We start from the raw sequence: 25,797 nt of genomic DNA on the forward strand, positions 1-25,797 counted from the left end.
GAGGGATTGGGGAGAAAGTGGGTAAGTGGGGTTGCGGGATTGGGGAGAAGGTGGGCTTGAGGGATTGGGGAGAAGGTGGGTAGGTCGGGTTGGGGGATTGGGGAAAAGGTGGGGTCGGTAGGGTTGAGGGATTGGGGAGAAGGTGGGTAGATGGGTTGAGGGTTTGGGGAGAAGGTGGGTAGGTGGGCTTGAGGGATTGGGGAGAAGTTGGGGTTGAGGGACTGGGGAGAATGTGGGTGGGTGGGGTTGAGGGATTGGGGAGGTGGTGGGGTTGAGGGATTGGGGAGAAGGTGGGTAGGTGGGGTTGAGGGATTGTGGAGAAGGTGGGTGGGTGGGGTTGAGGGATTGGGGAGAAGGTAGGTAGGTGGGGTTGAGGGAGTGTGGAGAAGGTGGGGTTGAGGAATTGCAGAGAAGGTGGGTAGGTGGGGTTGAGGGATTGGGAAAAGGTGGGTCGTTGGGGTTGAGGGATTGGGGAGGAGGTGGGTAGGTGAGGTTGAGGGATTGGGGAGAAAGTGGGTATGTGGGGTTGAGGGATTGGGGAGAAGGTGGGGTTGAGTGATTGGGAGAAGGTAGGTCGGTAGGGTTGAGGGATTGGGGAGAAGGTGGGTAGATGGGTTGAGGGATTGGGGAGAAGGTGGGTAGGTGGGGTTGAGGTATTGGGGAGGTGGTGGGTAGGTGGGGTTGAGGGATTGGGGAGAAGGTGGGTGGGTGAGGTTGAGGGATTGGTGAGGTGGAGGGTAGGTGTGGTTGGGGCATTGGGGAGAAGGTGGGTAGGTGGTGTTGAGGGATGGGGAGAAGGTGGGTGGGTAGGGTTGAAGGTTTGGGGAGACCGTGGGTGGGTGAGGTTGGGGCATTGGGGAGAAGGTGGGTAGGTGGGGTTGAGGAATTGGGGAGAGGTAGGGAGGTGGGGTTGAGGGATTGGGGAGAAGGTGGGTAGGTGGGGTTGAGGGATTGGTGAGGAGGTGGGTAGGTGGGGTTGAGGGATTGTGGAGAAGGTGGGTGGGTGGGGTTGAGGGATTGGGTTGAAGGTGGGTGGGTGGGGTTGAGGGTTTGGGGAGAAGGTGGGTAGGTGGGGTTGAGGGATTGGGGAGAAGGTGGGTCGGTGGGGTTGAGGGATTGGGGAGAAGGTGGGTGGGTGGGGTTGAGGGATTGGGGAGAAGGTGGGTAGGTGGGGTTGAGCATATGGGGAGAGGGTGGGTAGGTGGGGTTGAGGGATTGGGAGAAGGTGGGTAGGTGGGGTTGAGAGATTGGGGAGAAGGTGGGTAGGTGGGGTTGAGGGATTGGGGAGAAGGTGGGTAGGTGGGGTTGAGGAACTGGGGAGAAGGTGGGTCGGTGGGGTTGAGGGATTGGGGAGAAGGTGGGTAGGTGGGGTTGAGAGATTGGGGAGATGGTGGGTAGGTGGGGTTGAGGAACTGGGGAGAAGGTGGGTAGGTGGGGTTGAGAGATTGGGGAGAAGGTGGGTAGGTTGGGTTGAGGAACTGGGGAGAAGGTGGGTAGGTGGGGTTGAGGGATTGGGGAGAAGGTGGGTAGGTGGGGTTGAGAGATTGGGGAGAAGGTGGGTAGGTTGGGTTGAGGAACTGGGGAGAAGGTGGGTAGATGGGGTTGAGTGATTGGGGAGAAGTTGGGTAGGTGGGGTTGAGGGATTGGGGAGAAGGTGGGTAGGTGGGGTTGAGGGATTGGGGAGAAGGTGGGTGGGTGGGGTTGAGGAACTGGGGAGAAGGTGGGTGGGTGGGGTTGAGGGTTTGGGGAGAAGTTGGGTGGGTGGGTTTGAGGGATTGGGGAGAAAGTGGGTCGGTGGGGTTGAGGGATTGGGGAGAAGGTGGGTGGGTGGGTTTGGGGAATTGGGGAGAAGGTGGGTAGGTTGGGTTGAGGAACTGGGGAGAAGGTGGGTAGGTGGTGTTGAGGGATTGGGGAGAAGGTGGGTAGGTGGGGTTGAGGGATTGGGGAGAAGGTGGGTGGGTGGGGTTGAGGGATTGGGGAGAAGGTGGGTAGGTGAGGTTGAGGGATTGGGGAGAAGGTGGGTAGGTGGGGTTGAGGGATTGTGGAGAAGGCGGGTTGGTGGGGTTGAGGAACTGGGGAGAAGGTGGGTCGGTGGGGTTGAGGAACTGGGGAGAAGGTGGGTAGGTTCCCCTACTCTCTCAGGTCCTTCCTTGGTTTCTGGGATCTCGAGAGCTCCTGGTTGGCCCTTCCTGTCTTTCTCTCTCTCTGACTTATTGTCTTTGTTTCCAGGTTCCACAGGCATGGTGGAGCTCAAGGGGTCCAGGAACGTCCGATCGCTGGAAGCCCTGAGTCAGCCCCAGAACCGTCGCGACCTCCGTGCCTCAGCCGCGTCCCGCTGCGCCGCCCTGAGGGAGGAATTCCTGGAATACCGAAGGCGGAAGGAGGAGGAGGAGAGGGCCCTGGGCAAGAGGCTGAACTACGACGAACGGTTGGAGCAGGCCACACTGCTTTGAGCGGACAATCGATGGGCAATAAAGGAGGGTGGAGGAGCAGGAAGAAAGAAGGAAGCTCAGGACCCAATGGGGCTTCCTCCGAACTCCATCCCCTTTCACAAGCCCTCTCCCCCCTGCCCAGTTCCACTGGGATCGGACTGTGCGATTCCGTGAGACGAACTCCCCAGGGTGGAGAGGAGGAGAGCCAGGACTCAGCTCCGGCCAAGGGGCTTCCTTCCCACTCCATCCGCTTCTCAAAACCTCTCCCCCACCACCGCCCCACCCCACCCCACCCCACACCAACCCAACCAGCTCCAATTCCCCTGGGATCGCGCTGTGCACCGTCTTGAGGCGTTTGAAGGAAGGAAGGGAGTTTCTACGGGCTTGACCCAGACGGGCTCCGTCCCCAAGGGTCGAGAACGGAACTGACCGACTCCCGGGAGACACCGGTCATCTGGCCTGGCCCTCAGGATGTGGCCTCACGGGGCGGGGCCGCAGGAAGGAGCCGAGGGCAGAATGTGCAGGAAGTGACATCACGACAGCGGTCAAGACATTGGAATAAAATCAATTTTCATTCGTCAGTCTGAGGTGTCAATCATTCAAATACGGTTGGGTCGGGGGGCAAATCTCCCCCAGGGAGTCGATGACTCGGGATCTCTCTCCCTCTCTCTGTCTCACTCTCTCTCTCTCTCTCTCTGTCTCTCTCTCTGTCTCTCTCTGTCTCTCTCTCTCTGTCTCTCTCTCTGTCTCCCTGCGGTGCTCGTTCGGGCCTAGTCAGTTGTCGCGGCAACAGCAAAGCCAAGGGGCCTGGCCATGCTTAATGCCCCTTCAATACTCTGAGAGAGAGGGTTTGATCGGAATGCAGGGTGGAGGCAGAATCAAACGCTGCAGTTCCGAGTGAGGTGGGAGTTGGGCAAAATATGAAAGCAGGGCTGGAGTAATATTTCAACCTGAATCACAGCCACAACTTAACATTCAACACCAACAACACCCCTTTATTCGCGTCTTTAACATCCCAAGGTGCTTCACAAGAGCGATTATCAAACAGAATTTGACACGGAGCCACATCAGGAGATATTAGGACAGGCGACCAAAAGCTGGGTCAAAGAGGGAGGTTTTAAGGAGCGTCTTAAAGGAGGAGAGAGAGGCGGAGAGGTTTAGGGAGGGAATTCCAGAGCTCAGGGGCCCAGGAAGCTGAAGGCACGGCCGCCAATGGTGGAGCGATGGAAATCAGGGGATGCTCAAGAGGACAGAATTGGAGGAGCGCAGAGATCTCGGAGGGTTGTAGGGGCTGGAGGAGGTTACAGAGATAGGGAGGGTTGTAAGGGCTGGAGGAGGTTACAGAGATCTCGGGGGGTTGTAGGGGCTGGAGGAGGTTACAGAGATAGGGAGGGTTGTAGGGGCTGGAGGAGGTTACAGAGATAGGGAGGGTTGTAGGGGCTGGAGGAGGTTACAGAGATCTCGGGGGGTTGTAGGGGCTGGAGGAGGTTACAGAGATAGGGAGGGTTGTAGGGGCTGGAGAAGGTTACAGAGATAGGGAGGGTTGTAGGGGCTGGAGGAGGTTACAGAGATAGGGAGGGGTGTAGGGGCTGGAGGAGGTTACAGAGATAGGGAGGGGTGTAGGGGCTGGAGGAGGTTACAGAGATAGGGAGGGTTGTAGGGGCTGGAGGAGGTTACAGAGATAGGGAGGGGCTGGAGGAGGTTACAGAGATAGGGAGGGGTGTAGGGGCTGGAGGAGGTTACAGAGATAGGGAGGGGTGTAGGGGCTGGAGGAGGTTACAGAGATAGGGAGGAGTGTAGGGCTGGAGGAGGTTACAGAGACAGGGAGGGGTGTAGGGGCTGGAGGAGGTTACAGAGATAGGGTTGTAGGGGCTGGAGGAGGTTACAGAGACAGGGAGGGGTGTAGGAGCTGGAGGAGGTTACAGAGATAGGGTTGTAGGGGCTGGAGGAGGTTACAGAGATAGGGAGGGTTGTCGGGTCTGGAGGAGGTTATAGAGCTAGGGAGGGTTGTAGGGCCTGGAGGAGGTTACAGAGATAGGGAGGGATTTAGGTCTGGAGGAGGTTACAGAGATAGGGAGGGGTGTAGGGGCTCGAGGATGTTACAGAGATAGGGAAGGGCTGTAGGGTCTGGATGAGGTTACAGAGATAGGGAGGGGTGTAGGGGCTGGGGGAGGTTACAGAGGTAGGGAGGGGTGTAGGTGCTGGAGGAGGTTACAGAAATAGGGAGGGGTGTAGGGGCTGGAGGAGGTTACAGAGATAGGGAGGAGTGTAGGGGCTGGAGGAGGTTACAGAGTTCGGGAGGGGTGTAGGGGCTGGAGGAGGTTACAGAGATAGGGAGGGGTGTAGCGGCTGGAGGAGGTTACAGAGATAGGGAGGGTTGTAGGGGCTGGAGGTGGATACAGAGATAGGGAGGGGTGTAGGGGCTGGAGGAGGTTACAGAGATAGAGAGGGTTGTAGGGGCTGGAGGTGGTTACAGAGATAGGGAGGGGTGTAGGGGCTGGAGGATGTTACAGAGATAGGGAGGGGTGTAGGGCTGGAGGAGGTTACAGAGATAGGGAGGGGTATAGGAGCTGGAGGAGGTTACAGAGATAGGGTTGTAGGGGCTGGATGAGGTTACAGAGACAGGGAAGTATGTAGGGGCTGGAGGAGGTTACAGAGATAGGGAGGGGTGTTGGGGCTGGAGGAGGTTACAGAGATAGGGAGGGTTGTAGGGTCTGGAGGAGGTTATAGAGAGAGGGAGGGTTGTAGGGCCTGGAGGAGGTTACAGAGATAGGGAGGGGTGTAGGGGCTTGAGGATGTTACAGAGATAGGGAAGGGCTGTAGGGTCTGGAGGAGGTTACAGAGATAGGGAGGGATGTTGGGGCTGGAGGAGGTTACAGAGGTAGGGCGGGTTGTAGGGGCTGGAGGAGGTTACAGAGATAGGGAGGGTTGTAGGGGCTGGAGGAGGTTACAGAGAAAGGGAGGGTTGTAGGGGGCTGGAGGAGGTTACAGAGATAGGGAGGGTTGTAGGGGCTGGAGGAGGTTACAGAGATAGGGAGGGTTGTAGGTGCTGGAGGAGGTTACAGAGATAGGGAGGGGTGTAGGGGCTGGAGGAGGTTGCAGAGATAGGGAGGAGTGTAGGGGCTGGAGGAGGTTACAGAGAAAGGAGTGGTGTAGGGGCTGGAGGAGGTTACAGAGATAGGGAGGGTTGTAGGGGCTCGAGATGGTTACAGAGATAGGGAGGGGTGTAGGGCTGGAGGAGGTTACAGAGATAGGGAGGGGTGTAGGAGCTGGAGGAAGTTACAGAGATAGGGTTGTAGGGGCTGGAGGAGGTTACAGAGACAGGGAGGGGTGTAGGGGCTGGAGGAGGTTACAGAGATAGGGAGGGGTGTTGGGGCTGGAGGAGGTTACAGAGATAGGGAGGGTAGTCGGGTCTGGAGGAGGTTACAGTGATGTGGAGGGGTGTAGGGGCTGGGGGAGGTTACAGAGATAAGGATGGGTGTAGTGGCTGGAGCAGGTTACAGAGATAGGGAGGGGTGTAGGGGCTGGAGGAGGTTACAGAGATAGGGAGGGGTGTAGGGTCTGGAGGAGGTTACACAGATAGGGAGGGTTGTAGGGGCTGGAGGTGGTTACAGAGATAGGGAGGGGTGTAGGAGCCGGAGGAATTACAGAGATAGGGTTGTAGGGGCTGGAGGAGATTACAGAGACAGGGAGGGGTGTAGGGGCTGGAGGAGGTTACAGAGATAGGGAGGGGTGTTGGGGCTGGAGGAGGTTACAGAGATAGGGAGGGGTGTAGGGGCTGGAGGAGGTTACAGGGATAGAGAGGGTTGTATGGGCTGGAGGTGGTTACAGAGATAGGGAGGGGTGTAGGGGCTGGAGGATGTTACAGAGATAGGGAGTGTTGTAGGGGCTGGAGGAGGTTACAGAGATAGGGAGGGGTGTAGGGGCGGGAGGAGGTTACAGAGATAGGGAGGGGTGTAGGGTTGGAGGAGGTTATAGGGATAGGAAGGATTGTAGGGGCTGGAGGAGGTTACAGAGATATGTAGGGGCTGGAGGAGGTGACAGAGATAGGGAGGGGTGTACGGGCTGGAGAAGGTTACAGAGATAGGGAGCGGTGTAGGGGCTGGAGGAGGTTACAGGGATAGGGAGGAGTGTAGGGGCTGGAGGAGGTTACAGAGAGAGCGAGGGTTGTAGGGGCTGGAGGAGGTTACAGAGATAGGGAGGGTTGTAGGGGCTGGAGGAGGTTACAGAGATAGGGAGGTGTGTAGGGGGCTGGAGGAGGTTACAGAGATAGGGAGGGGTGTAGGGGCTGGAGCAGGTTACAGAGATAGGGAGGGGTGTAGGGGCTGGAGGAGGTTACAGAGATAGGGAGGGGTGCAGGGGCTGGAGGAGGTTACAGAGATAGGGAGGGGTGTAGGGGCTGGAGGAGGTTACAGAGATAGTGAGGTTTGTCGCGTCTGGAGGAGGTTATAGAGATAAGGAGTGTTGTAGGGCCTTGAGGAGTTTACAGAGATAGGGAGGGGTGTAGGGGCTCGAGGATGTTACAGAGATAGGGAAGGGCTGTAGGGTCTGGAGGAAGTTACAGAGATAGGGAGGGGTGTAGGGCTGGAGGAGGTTACAGAGATAGGGAGGGGTGTAGGAGCTGGAGGAGGTTACAGAGAAAGGGTTGTAGGGGCTGGAGGAGGTTACAGAGACAGGGAGGGGTGTAGGGGCTGGAGGAGGTTACAGAGATAGGGAGGGGTGTTGGGGCTGGAGGAGGTTACAGAGATAGGGACGGTTGTCGGATCTGGAGGAGGTTATAGAGATAGGGAGGGTTGTAGGGCCTGGAGGAGGTTACAGAGATAGGGAGGGGTGTAGGGGCTGGAGGAGGTTACAGAGATAGGGAGGAGTGTAGGGCTGGAGGAGGTTACAGAGACAGGGAGGGGTGTAGGGGCTGGAGGAGGTTACAGAGATAGGGTTGTAGGGGCTGGAGGAGGTTACAGAGACAGGGAGGGGTGTAGGAGCTGGAGGAGGTTACAGAGATAGGGTTGTAGGGGCTGGAGGAGGTTACAGAGATAGGGAGGGTTGTCGGGTCTGGAGGAGGTTATAGAGCTAGGGAGGGTTGTAGGGCCTGGAGGAGGTTACAGAGATAGGGAGGGATTTAGGTCTGGAGGAGGTTACAGAGATAGGAAGGGGTGTAGGGGCTCGAGGATGTTACAGAGATAGGGAAGGGCTGTAGGGTCTGGATGAGGTTACAGAGATAGGGAGGGGTGTAGGGGCTGGGGGAGGTTACAGAGGTAGGGAGGGGTGTAGGTGCTGGAGGAGGTTACAGAAATAGGGAGGGGTGTAGGGGCTGGAGGAGGTTACAGAGATAGGGAGGAGTGTAGGGGCTGGAGGAGGTTACAGAGTTCGGGAGGGGTGTAGGGGCTGGAGGAGGTTACAGAGATAGGGAGGGGTGTAGCGGCTGGAGGAGGTTACAGAGATAGGGAGGGTTGTAGGGGCTGGAGGTGGATACAGAGATAGGGAGGGGTGTAGGGGCTGGAGGAGGTTACAGAGATAGAGAGGGTTGTAGGGGCTGGAGGTGGTTACAGAGATAGGGAGGGGTGTAGGGGCTGGAGGATGTTACAGAGATAGGGAGGGGTGTAGGGCTGGAGGAGGTTACAGAGATAGGGAGGGGTATAGGAGCTGGAGGAGGTTACAGAGATAGGGTTGTAGGGGCTGGAGGAGGTTACAGAGACAGGGAAGTATGTAGGGGCTGGAGGAGGTTACAGAGATAGGGAGGGGTGTTGGGGCTGGAGGAGGTTACAGAGATAGGGAGGGTTGTAGGGTCTGGAGGAGGTTATAGAGAGAGGGAGGGTTGTAGGGCCTGGAGGAGGTTACAGAGATAGGGAGGGGTGTAGGGGCTTGAGGATGTTACAGAGATAGGGAAGGGCTGTAGGGTCTGGAGGAGGTTACAGAGATAGGGAGGGATGTTGGGGCTGGAGGAGGTTACAGAGCTAGGGCGGGTTGTAGGGGCTGGAGGAGGTTACAGAGAAAGGGAGGGTTGTAGGGGGCTGGAGGAGGTTACAGAGATAGGGAGGGTTGTAGGGGCTGGAGGAGGTTACAGAGATAGGGAGGGTTGTAGGTGCTGGAGGAGGTTACAGAGATAGGGAGGGGTGTAGGGGCTGGAGGAGGTTGCAGAGATAGGGAGGAGTGTAGGGGCTGGAGGAGGTTACAGAGAAAGGAGTGGTGTAGGGGCTGGAGGAGGTTACAGAGATAGGGAGGGTTGTAGGGGCTCGAGATGGTTACAGAGATAGGGAGGGGTGTAGGGCTGGAGGAGGTTACAGAGATAGGGAGGGGTGTAGGAGCTGGAGGAAGTTACAGAGATAGGGTTGTAGGGGCTGGAGGAGGTTACAGAGACAGGGAGGGGTGTAGGGGCTGGAGGAGGTTACAGAGATAGGGAGGGGTGTTGGGGCTGGAGGAGGTTACAGAGATAGGGAGGGTTGTCGGGTCTGGAGGAGGTTACAGTGATGTGGAGGGGTGTAGGGGCTGGGGGAGGTTACAGAGATAAGGAGGGGTGTAGTGGCTGGAGGAGGTTACAGAGATAGGGAGGGGTGTAGGGGCTGGAGGAGGTTACAGAGATAGGGAGGGGTGTAGGGTCTGGAGGAGGTTACACAGATAGGGAGGGTTGTAGGGGCTGGAGGTGGTTACAGAGATAGGGAGGGGTGTAGGAGCTGGAGGAATTACAGAGATAGGGTTGTAGGGGCTGGAGGAGATTACAGAGACAGGGAGGGGTGTAGGGGCTGGAGGAGGTTACAGAGATAGGGAGGGGTGTTGGGGCTGGAGGAGGTTACAGAGATAGGGAGGGGTGTAGGGGCTGGAGGAGGTTACAGGGATAGAGAGGGTTGTATGGGCTGGAGGTGGTTACAGAGATAGGGAGGGGTGTAGGGGCTGGAGGATGTTACAGAGATAGGGAGTGTTGTAGGGGCTGGAGGAGGTTACAGAGATAGGGAGGGGAGTAGGGGCGGGAGGAGGTTACAGAGATAGGGAGGGGTGTAGGGTTGGAGGAGGTTATAGGGATAGGAAGGATTGTAGGGGCTGGAGGAGGTTACAGAGATATGTAGGGGCTGGAGGAGGTGACAGAGATAGGGAGGGGTGTACGGGCTGGAGAAGGTTACAGAGATAGGGAGCGGTGTAGGGGCTGGAGGAGGTTACAGGGATAGGGAGGAGTGTAGGGGCTGGAGGAGGTTACAGAGAGAGCGAGGGTTGTAGGGGCTGGAGGAGGTTACAGAGATAGGGAGGGTTGTAGGGGCTGGAGGAGGTTACAGAGATAGGGAGGTGTGTAGGGGGCTGGAGGAGGTTACAGAGATAGGGAGGGGTGTAGGGGCTGGAGCAGGTTACAGAGATAGGGAGGGGTGTAGGGGCTGGAGGAGGTTACAGAGATAGGGAGGGGTGCAGGGGCTGGAGGAGGTTACAGAGATAGGGAGGGGTGTAGGGGCTGGAGGAGGTTACAGAGATAGTGAGGTTTGTCGCGTCTGGAGGAGGTTATAGAGATAAGGAGTGTTGTAGGGCCTTGAGGAGTTTACAGAGATAGGGAGGGGTGTAGGGGCTCGAGGATGTTACAGAGATAGGGAAGGGCTGTAGGGTCTGGAGGAAGTTACAGAGATAGGGAGGGGTGTAGGGCTGGAGGAGGTTACAGAGATAGGGAGGGGTGTAGGAGCTGGAGGAGGTTACAGAGAAAGGGTTGTAGGGGCTGGAGGAGGTTACAGAGACAGGGAGGGGTGTAGGGGCTGGAGGAGGTTACAGAGATAGGGAGGGGTGTTGGGGCTGGAGGAGGTTACAGAGATAGGGACGGTTGTCGGATCTGGAGGAGGTTATAGAGATAGGGAGGGTTGTAGGGCCTGGAGGAGGTTACAGAGATAGGGAGGGGTGTAGGGGCTCGAGGATGTTACAGAGATAGGGAAGGGCTGTAGGGTCTGGAGGAGGTTACAGAGATAGGGAGGGGTGTAGGGGCTGGGGGAGGTTACAGAGATAGGGAGAGGTGTAGGTGCTGGAGGAGGTTACAGAGATAGGGAGGGTTGTAGGGGCTGGAGGTGGTTACAGAGATAGGGAGGGGTGTAGGGGCTGGAGGTGGTTACAGAGATAGGGAGGGGTGTAGGGGCTGGAGGATGTTACAGAGATAGGGAGGGGTGTAGGGCTGGAGGAGGTTACAGAGATAGGGAGGGGTATAGGAGCTGGAGGAGGTTACAGAGATAGGGTTGTAGGGGCTGGAGGAGGTTACAGAGACAGGGAAGGGTGTAGGGGCTGGAGGAGGTTACAGAGATAGGGAGGGGTGTTGGGGCTGGAGGAGGTTACAGAGATAGGGAGGGTTGTAGGGTCTGGAGGAGGTTATAGAGATAGGGAGGGTTGTAGGGCCTGGAGGAGGTTACAGAGATAGGGAGGGGTGTAGGGGCTTGAGGATGTTACAGAGATAGGGAAGGGCTGTAGGGTCTGGAGGTGGTTACAGAGATGGGGAGGGGTGTTGGGGTTGGAGGAGGTTACAGAGATAGGGAGGGTTGTAGGGTCTGGAGAAGGTTACAGTGGTAGGGATGGGTGTAGGGGCTGGAGGAGGTTACAGAGATAGGGAGGGTTGTAGGGGCTGGAGGAGCTTACAGAGAAAGGGAGGGTTGTAGGGGGCTGGAGGAGGTTACAGAGTAGGGAGTGTTGTAAGGGCTGGAGGAGGTTACAGAGATAGGGAGGGTTGTAGGTGCTGGAGGAGGTTACAGAGATAGGGAGGGGTGTAGGGGCTGGAGGAGGTTACAGAGATAGGGAGGAGTGTAGGGGCTGGAGGAGGTTACAGAGAAAGGAGGGGTGTAGGGGCTGGAGGAGGTTACAGAGATAGGGAGGGTTGTCGGGGCTGGAGATGGTTGCAGAGATAGGGAGGGGTGTAGGGCTGGAGGTGGCTACAGAGATAGGGAGGGGTGTAGGAGCTGGAGGAAGTTACAGAGATAGGGTTGTAGGGGCTGGAGGAGGTTACAGAGATAGGGAGGGGTGTTGGGGCTGGAGGAGGTTACAGAGATAGGGAGGGTTGTAGGGGCTGGAGGAGGTTGCAGAGATAGGGAGAGTTGTAGGGCTTGGAGGAGGTTACAGAGATAGGGAGGGATGTAGGGGCTCGAGGAAGTTACAGAGATAGGGAAGGGTTGTAGGATCTGGTGGAGGTTACAGAGATAGGGATGGGTGTAGGGGCTGGAGGAGGTTACAGAGATAGGGACGGGTGTAGGGTCTGGAGGAGGTTACAGAGATAGGGAGGGTTGTAGGGGCTGGAGGAGGTTGCAGAGATAGGGAGAGTTGTAGGGCTTGGAGGAGGTTACAGAGATAGGGAGGGTTGTAGGGGCTGGAGGAGGTTACAGAGATAGGGAGGGTTGTAGGGGCTGGAGGTGGATACAGAGATAGGGAGGGGTGTAGGGGATGGAGGAGGTTACAGAGAAAGAGAGGGTTGAAGGGGCTGGAGGTGGTTACAGATATAGGGAGGGGTGTAGGGGCTGGAGGATGTTACAGAGATAGGGAGGGGTGTAGGGCTGGAGGAGGTTACAGAGATAGGGAGGGGTATAGGAGCTGGAGGAGGTTACAGAGATAGGGTTGTGGGGGCTGGAGGAGGTTACAGAGACAGGGAAGGGTGTAGGGGCTGGAGGAGGTTACAGAGATAGGGAGGGGTGTTGGGGCTGGAGGAGGTTACAGAGATAGGGAGGCTTGTAGGGTCTGGAGGAGGTTATAGAGATAGGGAGGGTTGTAGGGCCTGGAGGAGGTTACAGAGATAGGGAGCGGTGTAGGGGCTCGAGGATGTTACAGAGATAGGGAAGGTCTGTAGGGTCTGGATGAGGTTACAGAGATAGGGAGGGGTGTAGGGGCTGGGGGAGGTTACAGAGATAGGGAGGGGTGTAGGTGCTGGAGGAGGTTACAGAAATAGGGAGGGGTGTAGGGGCTGGAGGAGGTTACAGAGATAGGGAGGAGTGTAGGGGCTGGAGGAGATTACAGAGTTCGGGAGGGGTGTAGGGGCTGGAGGAGGTTACAGAGATAGGGAGGTGTGCAGCGGCTGGAGGAGGTTACAGAGATAGGGAGGGTTGTAGGGGCTGGAGGTGGATACAGAGATAGGGAGGGGTGTAGGGGCTCGAGGATGTTACAGAGATAGGGAAGGGCTGTAGGGTCTGGAGGAGGTTACAGAGATAGGGAGGGGTGTAGGGGCTGGGGGAGGTTACAGAGATAGGGAGAGGTGTAGGTGCTGGAGGAGTTTACAGAGATAGGGAGGGTTGTAGGGGCTGGAGGTGGTTACAGAGATAGGGAGGGTTCTAGGGGCTGGAGGTGGTTACAGAGATAGGGAGGGGTGTAGGGGCTGGAGGATGTTACAGAGATAGGGAGGGGTGTAGGGCTGGAGGAGGTTACAGAGATAGGGAGGGGTATAGGAGCTGGAGGAGGTTACAGAGATAGGGTTGTAGGGGCTGGAGGAGGTTACAGAGACAGGGAAGGGTGTAGGGGCTGGAGGAGGTTACAGAGATAGGGAGGGGTGTTGGGGCTGGAGGAGGTTACAGAGATAGGGAGGGGTGTTGGGGCTGGAGGAGGTTACAGAGATAGGGAGGGGTGTAGGGGCTTGAGGATGTTACAGAGATAGGGAAGGGCTGTAGGGTCTGGAGGAGGTTACAGAGATGGGGAGGGGTGTTGGGGCTGGAGGAGGTTACAGAGATAGGGAGGGTTGTAGGGTCTGGAGGAGGTTACAGAGATAGGGATGGGTGTAGGGGCTGGAGGAGGTTTCAGAGATAGGGAGGGTTGTAGGGGCTGGAGGAGGTTACAGAGAAAGGGAGGGTTGTAGGGGGCTGGAGGAGGTTACAGATATAGGGAGGGTTGTAGGGGCTGGAGGAGGTTACAGAGATAGGGAGGGTTGTCGGTGCTGGAGCAGGTTACAGAGATAGGGAGGGGTGTAGGGGCTGGAGGAGGTTACAGAGATAGGGAGGAGTGTAGGGGCTGGAGGAGGTTACAGAGAAAGGAGGGGTGTAGGGGCTGGAGGAGGTTACAGAGATAGGGAGGGTTGTCGGGGCTGGAGATGGTTACAGAGATAGGGAGGGGTGTAGGGCTGGAGGTGGCTTCAGAGATAGGGAGGGGTGTAGGAGCTGGAGGAAGTTACAGAGATAGGGTTGTAGGGGCTGGAGGAGGTTACAGAGATAGGGAGGGGTGTTGGGGCTGGAGGAGGTTACAGAGATAGGGAGGGTTGTAGGGGCTGGAGGAGGTTGCAGAGATAGGGAGAGTTGTAGGGCTTGGAGGAGGTTACAGAGATAGGGAGGGATGTAGGGGCTCGAGGAAGTTACAGAGATAAGGAAGGGTTGTAGGATCTGGAGGAGGTTACAGAGATAGGGATGGGTGTAGGGGCTGGAGGAGGTTACAGAGATAGGGACGGGTGTAGGGTCTGGAGGAGGTTACAGAGATAGGGAGGGTTGTAGGGGCTGCAGGAGGTTGCAGAGATAGGGAGAGTTGTAGGGCTTGGAGGAGGTTACAGAGATAGGGAGGGTTGTAGGGGCTGGAGCAGGTTACAGAGATAGGGAGGGTTGTAGGGGCTGGAGGTGGATACAGAGATAGGGAGGGGTGCAGGGGCTGGAGGAGGTTACAGAGATAGAGAGGGTTGTAGGGGCTGGAGGTGGTTCCAGATATAGGGAGGGGTGTAGGGGCTGGAGGATGTTACAGAGATAGGGAGGGGTGTAGGGCTGGAGGAGGTTACAGAGATAGGGAGTGGTATAGGAGCTGGAGGAGGTTACAGAGATAGGGTTGTGGGGGCTGGAGGAGGTTACAGAGACAGGGAAGGTTGTAGGGGCTGGAGGAGGTTACAGAGATAGGGAGGGGTGTTGGGGCTGGAGGAGGTTACAGAGATAGGGAGGCTTGTAGGGTCTGGAGGAGGTTATAGAGATAGGGAGGGTTGTAGGGCCTGGAGGAGGTTACAGAGATAGGGAGCGGTGTAGGGGCTCGAGGATGTTACAGAGATAGGGAAGGGCTGTAGGGTCTGGATGAGGTTACAGAGATAGGGAGGGGTGTAGGGGCTGGGGGAGGTTACAGAGATAGGGAGGGGTGTAGGTGCTGGAGGAGGTTACAGAAATAGGGAGGGGTGTAGGGGCTGGAGGAGGTTACAGAGATAGGGAGGAGTGTAGGGGCTGGAGGAGATTACAGAGTTCGGGAGTGGTGTAGGGGCTGGAGGAGGTTACAGAGATAGGGAGGTGTGTAGCGGCTGGAGGAGGTTACCGAGATAGGGAGGGTTGTAGGGGCTGGAGGTGGATACAGAGATAGGGAGGGGTGTAGGGGCTGGAGGAGGTTACAGAGATAGGGAGGGTTGTAGGGGCTGGAGGTGGTTACTGAGATAGGGAGGGGTGTAGGGACTGGAGGATGTTACAGAGATAGGGAGGGTGTAGTGCTGGAGGAGGTCACAGAGATAGGGAGGGGTATAGGAGCTGGGGGAGGTTACAGAGATAGGGTTGTAGAGGCTGGAGGAGGTTACAGAGACAGGGAAGGGTTTAGGGGCTGGAGGAGGTTACAGAGATAGGGAGGGGTGTTGGGGCTGGAGGAGGTTACAGAGATAGGGAGGGTTGTAGGGTCTGGAGGAGGTTATAGAGATAGGGAGGGTTGTAGGGGCTTGAGGATGTTACAGAGATAGGGAAGGGCTGTAGGGTCTGGAGGAGGTTACAGAGGGATGTTGGGGCTGGAGGAGGTTACAGAGATAGGGTGGGTTGCAGGGGCTGGAGGAGGTTACAGAGATAGGGGGGGTTGTAGGGGCTGGAGGAGGTTACAGAGAAAGGGAGGGTTGTAGGGGGCTGGAGGAGGTTACAGAGATAGGGAGGGTTGTAGGGGCTGGAGGAGGTTACAGAGATAGGGAGGGTTGTAGGTGCTGGAGGAGGTTACAGAGATAGGGAGGGGTGTAGGGGCTGGAGGAGGTTGCAGAGATAGGGAGGAGTGCAGGGGCTGGAGGAGGTTACAGAGAAAGGAGGGGTGTAGGGGCTGGAGGAGGTTACAGAGATAGGGAGGGTTGTAGGGGCTCGAGATGGTTACAGAGATAGGGAGGGGTGTAGGGCTGGAGGAGGTTACAGAGATAGGGAGGGGTGTAGGAGCTGGAGGAAGTTACAGAGATAGGGAGGGGTGTTGGGGCTGGAGGAGGTTACAGAGATAGGGAGGGGTGTTGGGGCTGGAGGAGGTTACAGAGATAGGGATGGTTGTCGGGTCTGGAGGAGGTTACAGTGATGTGGAGGGGTGTAGGGGCTGGGGGAGGTTACAGAGATAAGGAGGGGTGTAGTGGCTGGAGGAGGTTACAGAGATAGGGAGGGGTGTAGGGGCTGGAGGAGGTTACAGAGAAAGGGAGGGGTGTAGGGTCTGGAGGAGGTTACACAGATAGGGAGGGTTGTAGGGGCTGGAGGTGGTTACAGAGATAGGGAGGGGTGTAGGGGCTGGAGGAGGTTACAGGGATAGAGAGGGTTGTATGGGCTGGAGGTGGTTACAGAGATAGGGAGGGGTGTAGGGGCTGGAGGATGTTACAGAGATAGGGAGGGGTGTAGGGCTGGAGGAGGTTACAGAGATAGGGAGGGTTGTAGGGGCTGGAGGAGTTTACAGAGATAGGGAGGGGTGTAGGGGCTGGAGGAGGTTACAGAGATAGGGAGGGGTGTAGGGTTGGAGGAGGTTATAGGGAAAGGAAGGATTGTAGGGGCTGCAGGAGGTTACAGAGATTTGTAGGGGCTGGAGGAGGTTACAGAGATAGGGAGGGGTGTATGGTCTGGAGAAGGTTACAGAGATAGGGAGCGGTGTAGGGGCTGGAGGAGGTTACAGGGATAGGGAGGAGATTAGGGGCTGGAGGAGGTTACAGAGAGAGCGAGGGTTGTAGGGGCTGGAGGAGGTTACAGAGATAGGGAGGGTTGTAGGGGCTGGAGGAGGTTGCAGAGATAGGGAGGTGTGTAGGGGGCTGGAGGAGGTTACAGAGATAGGGAGGGGTGTAGAGGCTGGAGGAGGTTACAGAGATAGGGAGGGGTGTAGGGGCTGGAGGAGGTTATAGAGATAGGGAGGGGTGCAGGGGCTGGAGGAGGTTACAGAGATAGGGAGGGGTGTAGGAGCTGGAGGAGGTTACAGAGATAGGGTTGTAGGGGCTGGAGGAGGTTACAGAGACAGGGAGGGGTGTAGGGGCTGGAGGAGGTTACAGAGATATGGAGGGGTGTTGGGGCTGGAGGAGGTTACAGAGATAGTGAGGTTTGTCGGGTCTGGAGGAGGTTATAGAGATAGGGAGTGTTGTAGGGCCTGGAGGAGTTTACAGAGATAGGGAGGGGTGTAGGGGCTCGAGGATGTTACAGAGATAGGGAAGGGCTGTAGGGTCTGGAGGAAGTTACAGAGATAGGGAGGGGTGTAGGGCTGGAGGAGGTTACAGAGATAGGGAGGGGTGTAGGAGCTGGAGGAGGTTACAGAGATAGGGTTGTAGGGGCTGGAGGAGGTTACAGAGACAGGGAGGGGTGTAGGGGCTGTAGGAGGTTACAGAGATAGGGAGGGGTGTTGGGGCTGGAGGAGGTTACAGAAATAGGGACGGTTGTCGGATCTGGAGGAGGTTATAGAGATAGGGAGTGTTGTAGGGCCTGGAGGAGGTTACAGAGATAGGGAGGGGTGTAGGGGCTCGAGGATGTTACAGAGATAGGGAAGGGCTGTAGGGTCTGGAGGAGGTTACAGAGATAGGGAGGGGTGTAGGGGCTGGGGGAGGTGACAGAGATAGGGAGAGGTGTAGGTGCTGGAGGAGGTTACAGAGATAGGGAGGGTTGTAGGGGCTGGAGGTGGTTACAGTGATAGGGAGGGGTGTAGGGGCTGGAGGTGGTTATAGAGATAGGGAGGGGTGTAGGGGCTGGAGGATGTTACAGAGATAGGGAGGGGTGTAGGGCTGGAGGAGGTTACAGAGATAGGGAGGGGTATAGGAGCCGGAGGAGGTTACAGAGATAGGGTTGTAGGGGCTGGAGGAGGTTACAGAGACAGGGAAGGGTGTAGGGGCTGGAGGAGGTTACAGAGATAGGGAGGGGTGTTGGGGCTGGAGGTTACAGAGATAGGGAGGGGTGTAGGGGCTGGAGGAGGTTACAGAGATAGGGAGGGGTGTTGGGGCTGGAGGAGGTTACAGAGATAGGGAGGGTTGTCGGGTCTGGAGGAGATATAGAGATAGGGAGGGTTGTAGGGCCTGGAGGAGGTTACAGAGATACGGAGGGGTGTAGGGGCTTGAGGATGTTACAGAGATAGGGAAGGGCTGTAGGGTCTGGAGGAGGTTACAGAGATGGGGAGGGGTGTTGGGGCTGGAGGAGGTTACAGAGATAGGGAGGGTTGTAGGGTCTGGAGGAGCTTACAGAGATAGGAATGTGTGCAGGGGCTGGAGGAGGTTACAGAGATAGGGAGGGTTGTAGGGGCTGGAGGAGGTTACAGAGATAGGGAGGGTTGTAGGGGCTGGAGGAGGTTACAGAGATAGGGAGGGTTGTAGGTGCTGGAGGAGGTTACAGAGATAGGGAGGGGTGTAGGGGCTGGAGGAGGTTACAGAGATAGGGAGGAGTGTAGGGGCTGGAGGAGGTTACAGAGAAAGGAGGGGTGTAGGGGCTGGAGGAGGTTACAGAGATAGGAAGGGTTGTCGGGGCTGGAGATGGTTACAGAGATAGGGAGGGGTGTAGGGCTGGAGGTGGCTACAGAGATAGGGAGGGGTGTAGGAGCTGTAGGAAGTTACAGAGATAGGGTTGTAGGGGCTGGAGGAGGTTACAGAGATAGGGAGGGGTGTTGGGGCTGGAGGAGGTTTCAGAGATAGGGAGGGTTGTAGGGTCTGGAGGAGGTTACAGAGATAGGGAGGGATGTAGGGGCTCGAGGAAGTTACAGAGATAGGGAAGGGTTGTAGGATCTGGAGGAGGTTACAGAGATAGGGACGGGTGTAGGGTCTGGAGGAGGTTACAGAGATAGGGAGGGTTGTAGGGGCTGGAGGAGGTTGCAGAGATAGGGAGATTTGTAGGGGTTGGAGGAGGTTACAGAGATAGGGAGAGTTGTAGGGGCTGGAGGTGGATACAGAGATAGGGAGGGGTGTAGGGGCTGGAGGAGGTTACAGAGATAGAGAGGGTTGTAGGGGCTGGAGGTGGTTACAGAGATAGGGAGGGGTGTAGGGGCTGGAGGATGTTACAGAGATAGGGAGAGGTGTAGGGCTGGAGGAGGTTACAGAGATAGGGAGGGGTATAGGAGCTGGAGGAGGTTACAGAGATAGGGTTGTGGGGGCTGGAGGAGGTTACAGAGACAGGGAAGGGTGTAGGGGCTGGAGGAGGTTACAGAGATAGGGAGGGGTGTTGGGGCTGGAGGAGGGAACAGAGATAGGGAGGGTTGTAGGGTCTGGAGGAGGTTATAGAGATAGGGAGGGTTGTAGGGCCTGGAGGAGGTTACAGAGATAGGGAGGGGTGTAGGGGCTTGAGGATGTTACAGAGATAGGGAAGGGCTGTAGGGTCTGGAGGAGGTTACAGAGATAGGGAGGGATGTTGGGGCTGGAGGAGGTTACAGAGATAGGGAGGGTTGTAGGGTCTGGAGGAGGTTACAGAGATAGGGATGGGTGTAGGGGCTGGAGGAGGTTACAGAGATAGGGAGGGTTGTAGGGGCTGGAGGAGGTTACAGAGAAAGGGAGGGTTGTAGGGGGCTCGAGGAGGTTACAGAGATAGGGAGGGTTGTAGGGGCTGGAGGAGGTTACAGAGATAGGGAGGGTTGTAGGTCCTGGAGGAGGTTACAGAGATAGGGAGGGGTGTAGAGGCTGGAGGAGGTTGCAGAGATAGGGAGGAGTGTAGGGGCTGGAGGAGGTTACAGAGAAAGGAGGGGTGTAGGGGCTGGAGGAGGTTACAGAGATAGGGAGGGTTGTAGGGGATCGAGATGGTTACAGAGATAGGGAGGGGTGTAGGGCTGGAGGAGGTTACAGAGATAAGGAGGGGTGTAGGAGCTGGAGGAAGATACAGAGATAGGGTTGTAGGGGCTGGAGGAGGTTACAGAGACAGGGAGGGGTGTAGGGGCTGGAGGAGGTTACAGAGATAGGGAGGGGTGTTGGGGCTGGAGGAGGTTACAGAGATAGGGAGGGTTGTAGGGTCTGGAGGAGGTTACAGTGATTTGGAGGGGTGTAGGGGCTGGGGGAGGTTACAGAGATAAGGAGGGGTGTAGTGGCTGGAGGAGGTTACAGCGATAGGGAGGGGTGTAGGGGCTGGAGGAGGTTACAGAGATAGGGAGGGGTGTAGGGTCTGGAGGAGGTTACACAGATAGGGAGGGTTGTAGGGGCTGGAGGTGGTTACAGAGATAGGGAGGGGTGTAGGGGCTGGAGGATGTTACAGGGATAGAGAGGGTTGTATGGGCTGGAGGTGGTTGCAGAGATAGGGAGGGGTGTAGGGGCTGGAGGATGTTACAGAGATAGGGAGGGGTGTAGGGCTGGAGGAGGTTACAGAGATAGGGAGGGTTGTAGGGGCTGGAGGAGGTTACAGAGATAGGGAGGGGTGTAGGGGCTGGAGGAGGTTACAGAGACAGGGAGGGGTGTAGGGTTGGAGGAGGTTATAGGGATAGGAAGGATTGTAGGGGCTGGCGGAGGTTACAGAGATATGTAGGGGCTGGAGGAGGTTACAGAGATAGGGAGGGGTGTACGGGCTGGAGAAGGTTACAGAGATAGGGAGCGGTGTAGGGGCTGGAGGAGGTTACAGGGATAGGGAGGAGTGTAGGGGCTGGAGGAGGTTACAGAGAGAGCGAGGGTTGTAGGGGCTGGAGGAGGTTACAGAGATAGGGAGGGTTGTAGGGGCTGGAGGAGGTTACAGAGATAGGGAGGTGTGTAGGGGGCTGGAGGAGGTTACAGAGATAGGGAGGGGTGTAGGGGCTGGAGGAGGTTACAGAGATAGGGAGGGGTGTAGGGGCTGGAGGGGGTTACAGAGATAGGGAGGGGTGTAGGGGCTGGAGGAGGTTACAGAGATAGGGAGGGGTGTAGGAGCTGGAGGAGGTTACAGAGATAGGGTTGTAGGGGCTGGAGGAGGTTACAGAGACAGGGAGGGGTGTAGGTGCTGGAGGAGGTTACAGAGATAGGGAGGGGTGTAGGGGCTGGAGGAGGTTACAGAGATAGGGAGGAGTGTAGGGGCTGGAGGAGGTTACAGAGAAAGGAGGGGTGTAGGGGCTGGAGGAGGTTACAGAGATAGGAAGGGTTGTCGGGGCTGGAGATGGTTACAGAGATAGGGAGGGGTGTAGGGCTGGAGGTGGCTACAGAGATAGGGAGGGTTGTAGGGTCTGGAGGAGGTTACAGAGATAGGGAGGGATGTAGGGGCTCGAGGAAGTTACAGAGATAGGGAAGGGTTGTAGGATCTGGAGGAGGTTACAGAGATAGGGACGGGTGTAGGGTCTGGAGGAGGTTACAGAGATAGGGAGGGTTGTAGGGGCTGGAGGAGGTTGCAGAGATAGGGAGGGGTGTAGGGGCTGGAGGAGGTTACAGAGATAGAGAGGGTTGTAGGGGCTGGAGGTGGTTACAGAGATAGGGAGGGGTGTAGGGGCTGGAGGATGTTACAGAGATAGGGAGAGGTGTAGGGCTGGAGGAGGTTACAGAGATAGGAAGGGGTATAGGAGCTGGAGGAGGTTACAGAGATAGGGTTGTGGGGGCTGGAGGAGGTTACAGAGACAGGGAAGGGTGTAGGGGCTGGAGGAGGTTACAGAGATAGGGAGGGGTGTTGGGGCTGGAGGAGGGAACAGAGATAGGGAGGGTTGTAGGGCCTGGAGGAGGTTACAGAGATAGGGAGGGGTGTAGGGGCTTGAGGATGTTACAGAGATAGGGAAGGGCTGTAGGGTCTGGAGGAGGTTACAGAGATAGGGAGGGATGTTGGGGCTGGAGGAGGTTACAGAGATAGGGAGGGTTGTAGGGTCTGGAGGAGGTTACAGAGATAGGGATGGGTGTAGGGGCTGGAGGAGGTTACAGAGATAGGGAGGGTTGTAGGGGCTGGAGGAGGTTACAGAGAAAGGGAGGGTTGTAGGGGGCTCGAGGAGGTTACAGAGATAGGGAGGGTTGTAGGGGCTGGAGGAGGTTACAGAGATAGGGAGGGTTGTAGGTCCTGGAGGAGGTTACAGAGATAGGGAGGGGTGTAGAGGCTGGAGGAGGTTGCAGAGATAGGGAGGAGTGTAGGGGCTGGAGGAGGTTACAGAGAAAGGAGGGGTGTAGGGGCTGGAGGAGGTTACAGAGATAGGGAGGGTTGTAGGGGATCGAGATGGTTACCGAGATAGGGAGGGGTGTAGGGCTGGAGGAGGTTACAGAGATAAGGAGGGTTGTAGGGGCTGGAGGAGGTTACAGAGATAGGGAGGGGTGTTGGGGCTGGAGGAGGTTACAGAGATAGGGAGGGTTGTAGGGTCTGGAGGAGGTTACAGTGATTTGGAGGGGTGTAGGGGCTGGGGGAGGTTACAGAGATAAGGAGGGGTGTAGTGGCTGGAGGATGTTACAGGGATAGAGAGGGTTGTATGGGCTGGAGGTGGTTGCAGAGATAGGGAGGGGTGTAGGGGCTGGAGGATGTTACAGAGATAGGGAGGGGTGTAGGGCTGGAGGAGGTTACAGAGATAGGGAGGGTTGTAGGGGCTGGAGGAGGTTACAGAGATAGGGAGGGGTGTAGGGGCTGGAGGAGGTTACAGAGACAGGGAGGGGTGTAGGGTTGGAGGAGGTTATAGGGATAGGAAGGATTGTAGGGGCTGGCGGAGGTTACAGAGATATGTAGGGGCTGGAGGAGGTTACAGAGATAGGGAGGGGTGTAGGGGCTGGAGGAGGTTACAGAGATAGGGAGCGGTGTAGGGGCTGGAGGAGGTTACAGGGATAGGGAGGAGTGTAGGGGCTGGAGGAGGTTACAGAGAGAGCGAGGGTTGTAGGGGCTGGAGGAGGTTACAGAGATAGGGAGGGTTGTAGGGGCTGGAGGAGGTTACAGAGATAGGGAGGTGTGTAGGGGGCTGGAGGAGGTTACAGAGATAGGGAGGGGTGTAGGGGCTGGAGGAGGTTACAGAGATAGGGAGGGGTGTAGGGGCTGGAGGGGGTTACAGAGATAGGGAGGGGTGTAGGGGCTGGAGGAGGTTACAGAGATAGGGAGGGGTGTAGGAGCTGGAGGAGGTTACAGAGATAGGGTTGTAGGGGCTGGAGGAGGTTACAGAGACAGGGAGGGGTGTAGGGGCTGGAGGAGGTTAAAGAGATATGGAGGGGTGTTGGGGCTGGAGGAGGTTACAGAGATAGTGAGGTTTGTCGGGTCTGGAGGAGGTTATAGAGATAGGGAGTGTTGTAGGGCCTGGAGGAGTTTACAGAGATAGGGAGGGGTGTAGGGGTTCGAGGATGTTACAGAGATAGGGAAGCGCTGGAGGAAGTTACAGAGATAGGGAGGGGTGTAGGGCTGGAGGAGGTTACAGAGATAGGGAGGGGTGTAGGAGCTGGAGGAGGTTACAGAGATAGGGTTGTAGGGGCTGGAGGAGGTTACAGAGACAGGGAGGGGTGTAGGGGCTGGAGGAGGTTACAGAGATAGGGAGGGGTGTTGGGGCTGGAGGAGGTTACAGAGATAGGGACGGTTGTCGGATCTGGAGGAGGTTATAGAGATAGGGAGGGTTGTAGGGCCTGGAGGTGGTTACAGAGATAGGGAGGGGTGTAGGGGTTCGAGGATGTTACAGAGATAGGGAAGGGCTGTAGGGTCTGGAGGAGGTTACAGAGATAGGGAGGGGTGTAGGGGCTGGGGGAGGTTACAGAGATAGGGAGAGGTGTAGGTGCTGGAGGAGGTTACAGAAATAGGGAGGGGTGTAGGGGCTGGAGGAGGTTACAGAGATAGGGAGGGGTGTAGGGGCTGGAGGAGGTTACAGAGATAGGGAGGGGTGTAGGGGCTGGAGGAGGTTACAGAGATAGGGAGGGGTGTAGGGGCTGGAGGAGGTTACAGAGATAGGGAGGAGTGTAGGGGCTGGAGGAGGTTACAGTGTTAGGGAGGGGTGTAGGGGCTGGAGGAGTTTACAGAGATAGGGAGGGGTGTAGGGGCTGGAGGATGTTACAGAGATAGGGAGGGGTGTAGGGCTGGAGGAGGTTACAGAGATAGGGAGGGGTATAGGAGCTGGGGGAGGTTACAGAGATAGGGTTGTAGGGGCTGGAGGAGGTTACAGAGACAGGGAAGGGTGTAGGGGCTGGAGGAGGTTACAGAGATAGGGAGGGATGTTGGGGCTGCAGGAGGTTACAGAGATAGGGAGGGTTGTAGGGTCTGGAGGAGGTTATAGAGATAGGGAGGGTTGGAGGGCCTGGAGGAGGTTACAGAGATAGGGAGGGGTGTAGGGGCTTGAGGATGTTACAGAGATAGGGAAGGGCTGTAGGGTCTGGAGGAGGTTACAGAGATGGGGAGGGGTGTTGGGGCTGGAGGAGGTTACAGAGATAGGGAGGGTTGTAGGGCCTGGAGGAGGTTACAGAGATAGGGAGGGTTGTAGGGGCTGGAGGAGGTTACAGAGATAGATAGGGTTGTAGGTGCTGGAGGAGGTTACAGAGATAGGGAGGGGTGTTGGGGCTGGAGGAGGTTACAGAGGTGGGAGGGTTGTAGGGTCTGGAGGAGGTTATAGAGATAGAGAGGGTTGTAGGATCTGGAGGAGGTTACAGAGATAGGGATGGGTGTAGGGGCTGGAGGAGGTTACAGAGATAGGGACGGGTGTAGGGTCTGGAGGAGGTTACAGAGATAGGGAGGGTTGTAGGGGCTGGAGGAGGTTGCAGAGATAGGGAGAGTTGTAGGGGTTGGAGGAGGTTACAGAGATAGGGAGGGTTGTAGGGGCTGGAGGAGGTTACAGAGATAGGGAGAGGTGTAGGGGGCAGGAGGAGGTTACAGAAATAGGGAGGGGTGTAGGGGCTGGGGCAGGTTACAAAGATATGGAGGGGTGTAGGGGCTCGAGGATGTTACAGAGATAGGGAAATGATGTAGTGTCTGGAGGAGTTTACAGAGATAGGGATGGGTGTAGGCGCTGGAGGAGGTTATAGAGATAGGGAGGGTTGTAGGGGCTGGAGGAGGTTACAGAGATAGGGAGGGGTGTAGGGGCTGGAGGAGGTTACAGAGATAGGCAGGGTTGTAGGGGCTGGAGGAGGTTACAGAGGTAGGGAGGGGTGCAGGGGCTGGAGGAGGTTACAGAGATGGGGAGGGGTGTAGGGGCTGGAGGAGGTTACAGAGATAGGATTGTAGGGACTGGAGGTGTTTACAGAGACAGGGAGGGTTGTAGGGGCTGGAGGAGAGTGCAGTGATAGGGAGGGTTGTAGGGCTATAGGAGGTTACAGAGATAGGGAGGGGTGTAGGGGCTGGAGGAGGTTACAGAGATAGGGAGGGGTGTAGGAGATGGAGGAGGTTACAGAGATAGGGAGGGTTGTAGAGCTGGTGGACCTTACAATGATAGGGAGGGTTGTAGGGGGCTGGAGGAGGTTCCAGTGATAGGGAGGGTTGTCGGGCTGTAGGAGGTTACAAAGATAGGGAGGGGTGTAGGGGCTGGAGGAGGTTACAGAGATAGGGAGGGTTGTAGGGCTGGAGGAGGTTACAGAGATAGGGAGGGGTGTAGGAGCTGGAGGAGGTTAGAGATAGGGAGGGTTGTAGAGCTGGTGGACCTTACAATGATAGGGAGGGTCGTAGGGGCTGGAGGAGGTTACAGTGATAGGGAGGGTTGGAGGGCTGTAGGAGGTTACAGAGATAGAGAGTGTTGTAGGGGCTGGAGGAGGTTACAGAGATAGGAAGAGTTGTAGGGCTGGAGGAGGTTACAGAGATAGGGACGGTTGTAGGGGCTGGAGTAGGTTACAGAGATAGGGAGGGTTCTGGGGGGCTGGAGGAGGTTACAGAGATAGGGAGGGGTGTAGGGGCTGGAGGTGGTTACAGAGATAGGGAGGGGTGTAGGGGCTGGAGGAGGTTACAGAGATAGGGAGGGTTGTAGGGGCTGGAGGTGGTTACAGAGATAGGGAGTGTTGTAGGGGCTGGAGGAGGTTACAGAGATAGGGAGGGTTGTAGGGGCTGGAGGTGGTTACAGAGATAGGGAGTGTTGTAGGGGCTGGAGGAGGCTACAGAGATAGGGAGGGTTGTAGGGGCTGGAGGAGGTTACAGAGATAGGGAGGGGTGTAGGGGCTGGAGGAGGCTACAGAGATAGGGAGGAGTGTAGGGGCTGGAGGAGGTTACAGAGAGAGCGAGGGTTGTAGTGGCTGGAGGAGGTTACAGAGATAGGGAGGGTTGTAGGGGCTGGAGGAGGTTACAGAGATAGGGAGGGGTGTAGGGGGCTGGAGGAGGTTACAGAGATAGGGAGGGGTGTAGGGGGCTGGAGGAGGTTACAGAGATAGGGAGGGGTGTAGGGGCTGGAGGAGGTTACAGAGATAGGGAGGGGTGTAGGTGCTGGAGGAGGTTACAGAGATAGGGAGTGGTGTAGGGGCTGGAGG

The 25,797-nt window shown here is 57.0% G+C and overlaps 1 protein-coding gene across 1 annotated transcript in view; it reads left to right on the forward strand.

Moving 5' to 3' along the window:
- Positions 1 to 3,008, forward strand: part of LOC147087073 (protein turtle homolog A-like) — a gene marked incomplete at its 5' end in the record, with an annotated part of 73,804 nt that extends 70,796 nt beyond the window's left edge. Inside the window, one exon of the mRNA XM_085978033.1 lies at positions 2,230 to 3,008. Within this exon, the coding sequence (XP_085834159.1) occupies positions 2,230 to 2,453 (224 nt within the window). The remainder of the gene's footprint in view (positions 1 to 2,229) is intronic.
- Between the last annotated feature and the right edge of the window lie 22,789 nt (positions 3,009 to 25,797).

The sequence above is a fragment of the Somniosus microcephalus genome, unplaced genomic scaffold (assembly GCF_052327205.1).
Source record: "Somniosus microcephalus isolate GS21.2 unplaced genomic scaffold, FLI_Smic_1.0 unresolved_chr6, whole genome shotgun sequence".
NCBI lineage: Eukaryota > Metazoa > Chordata > Chondrichthyes > Squaliformes > Somniosidae > Somniosus > Somniosus microcephalus.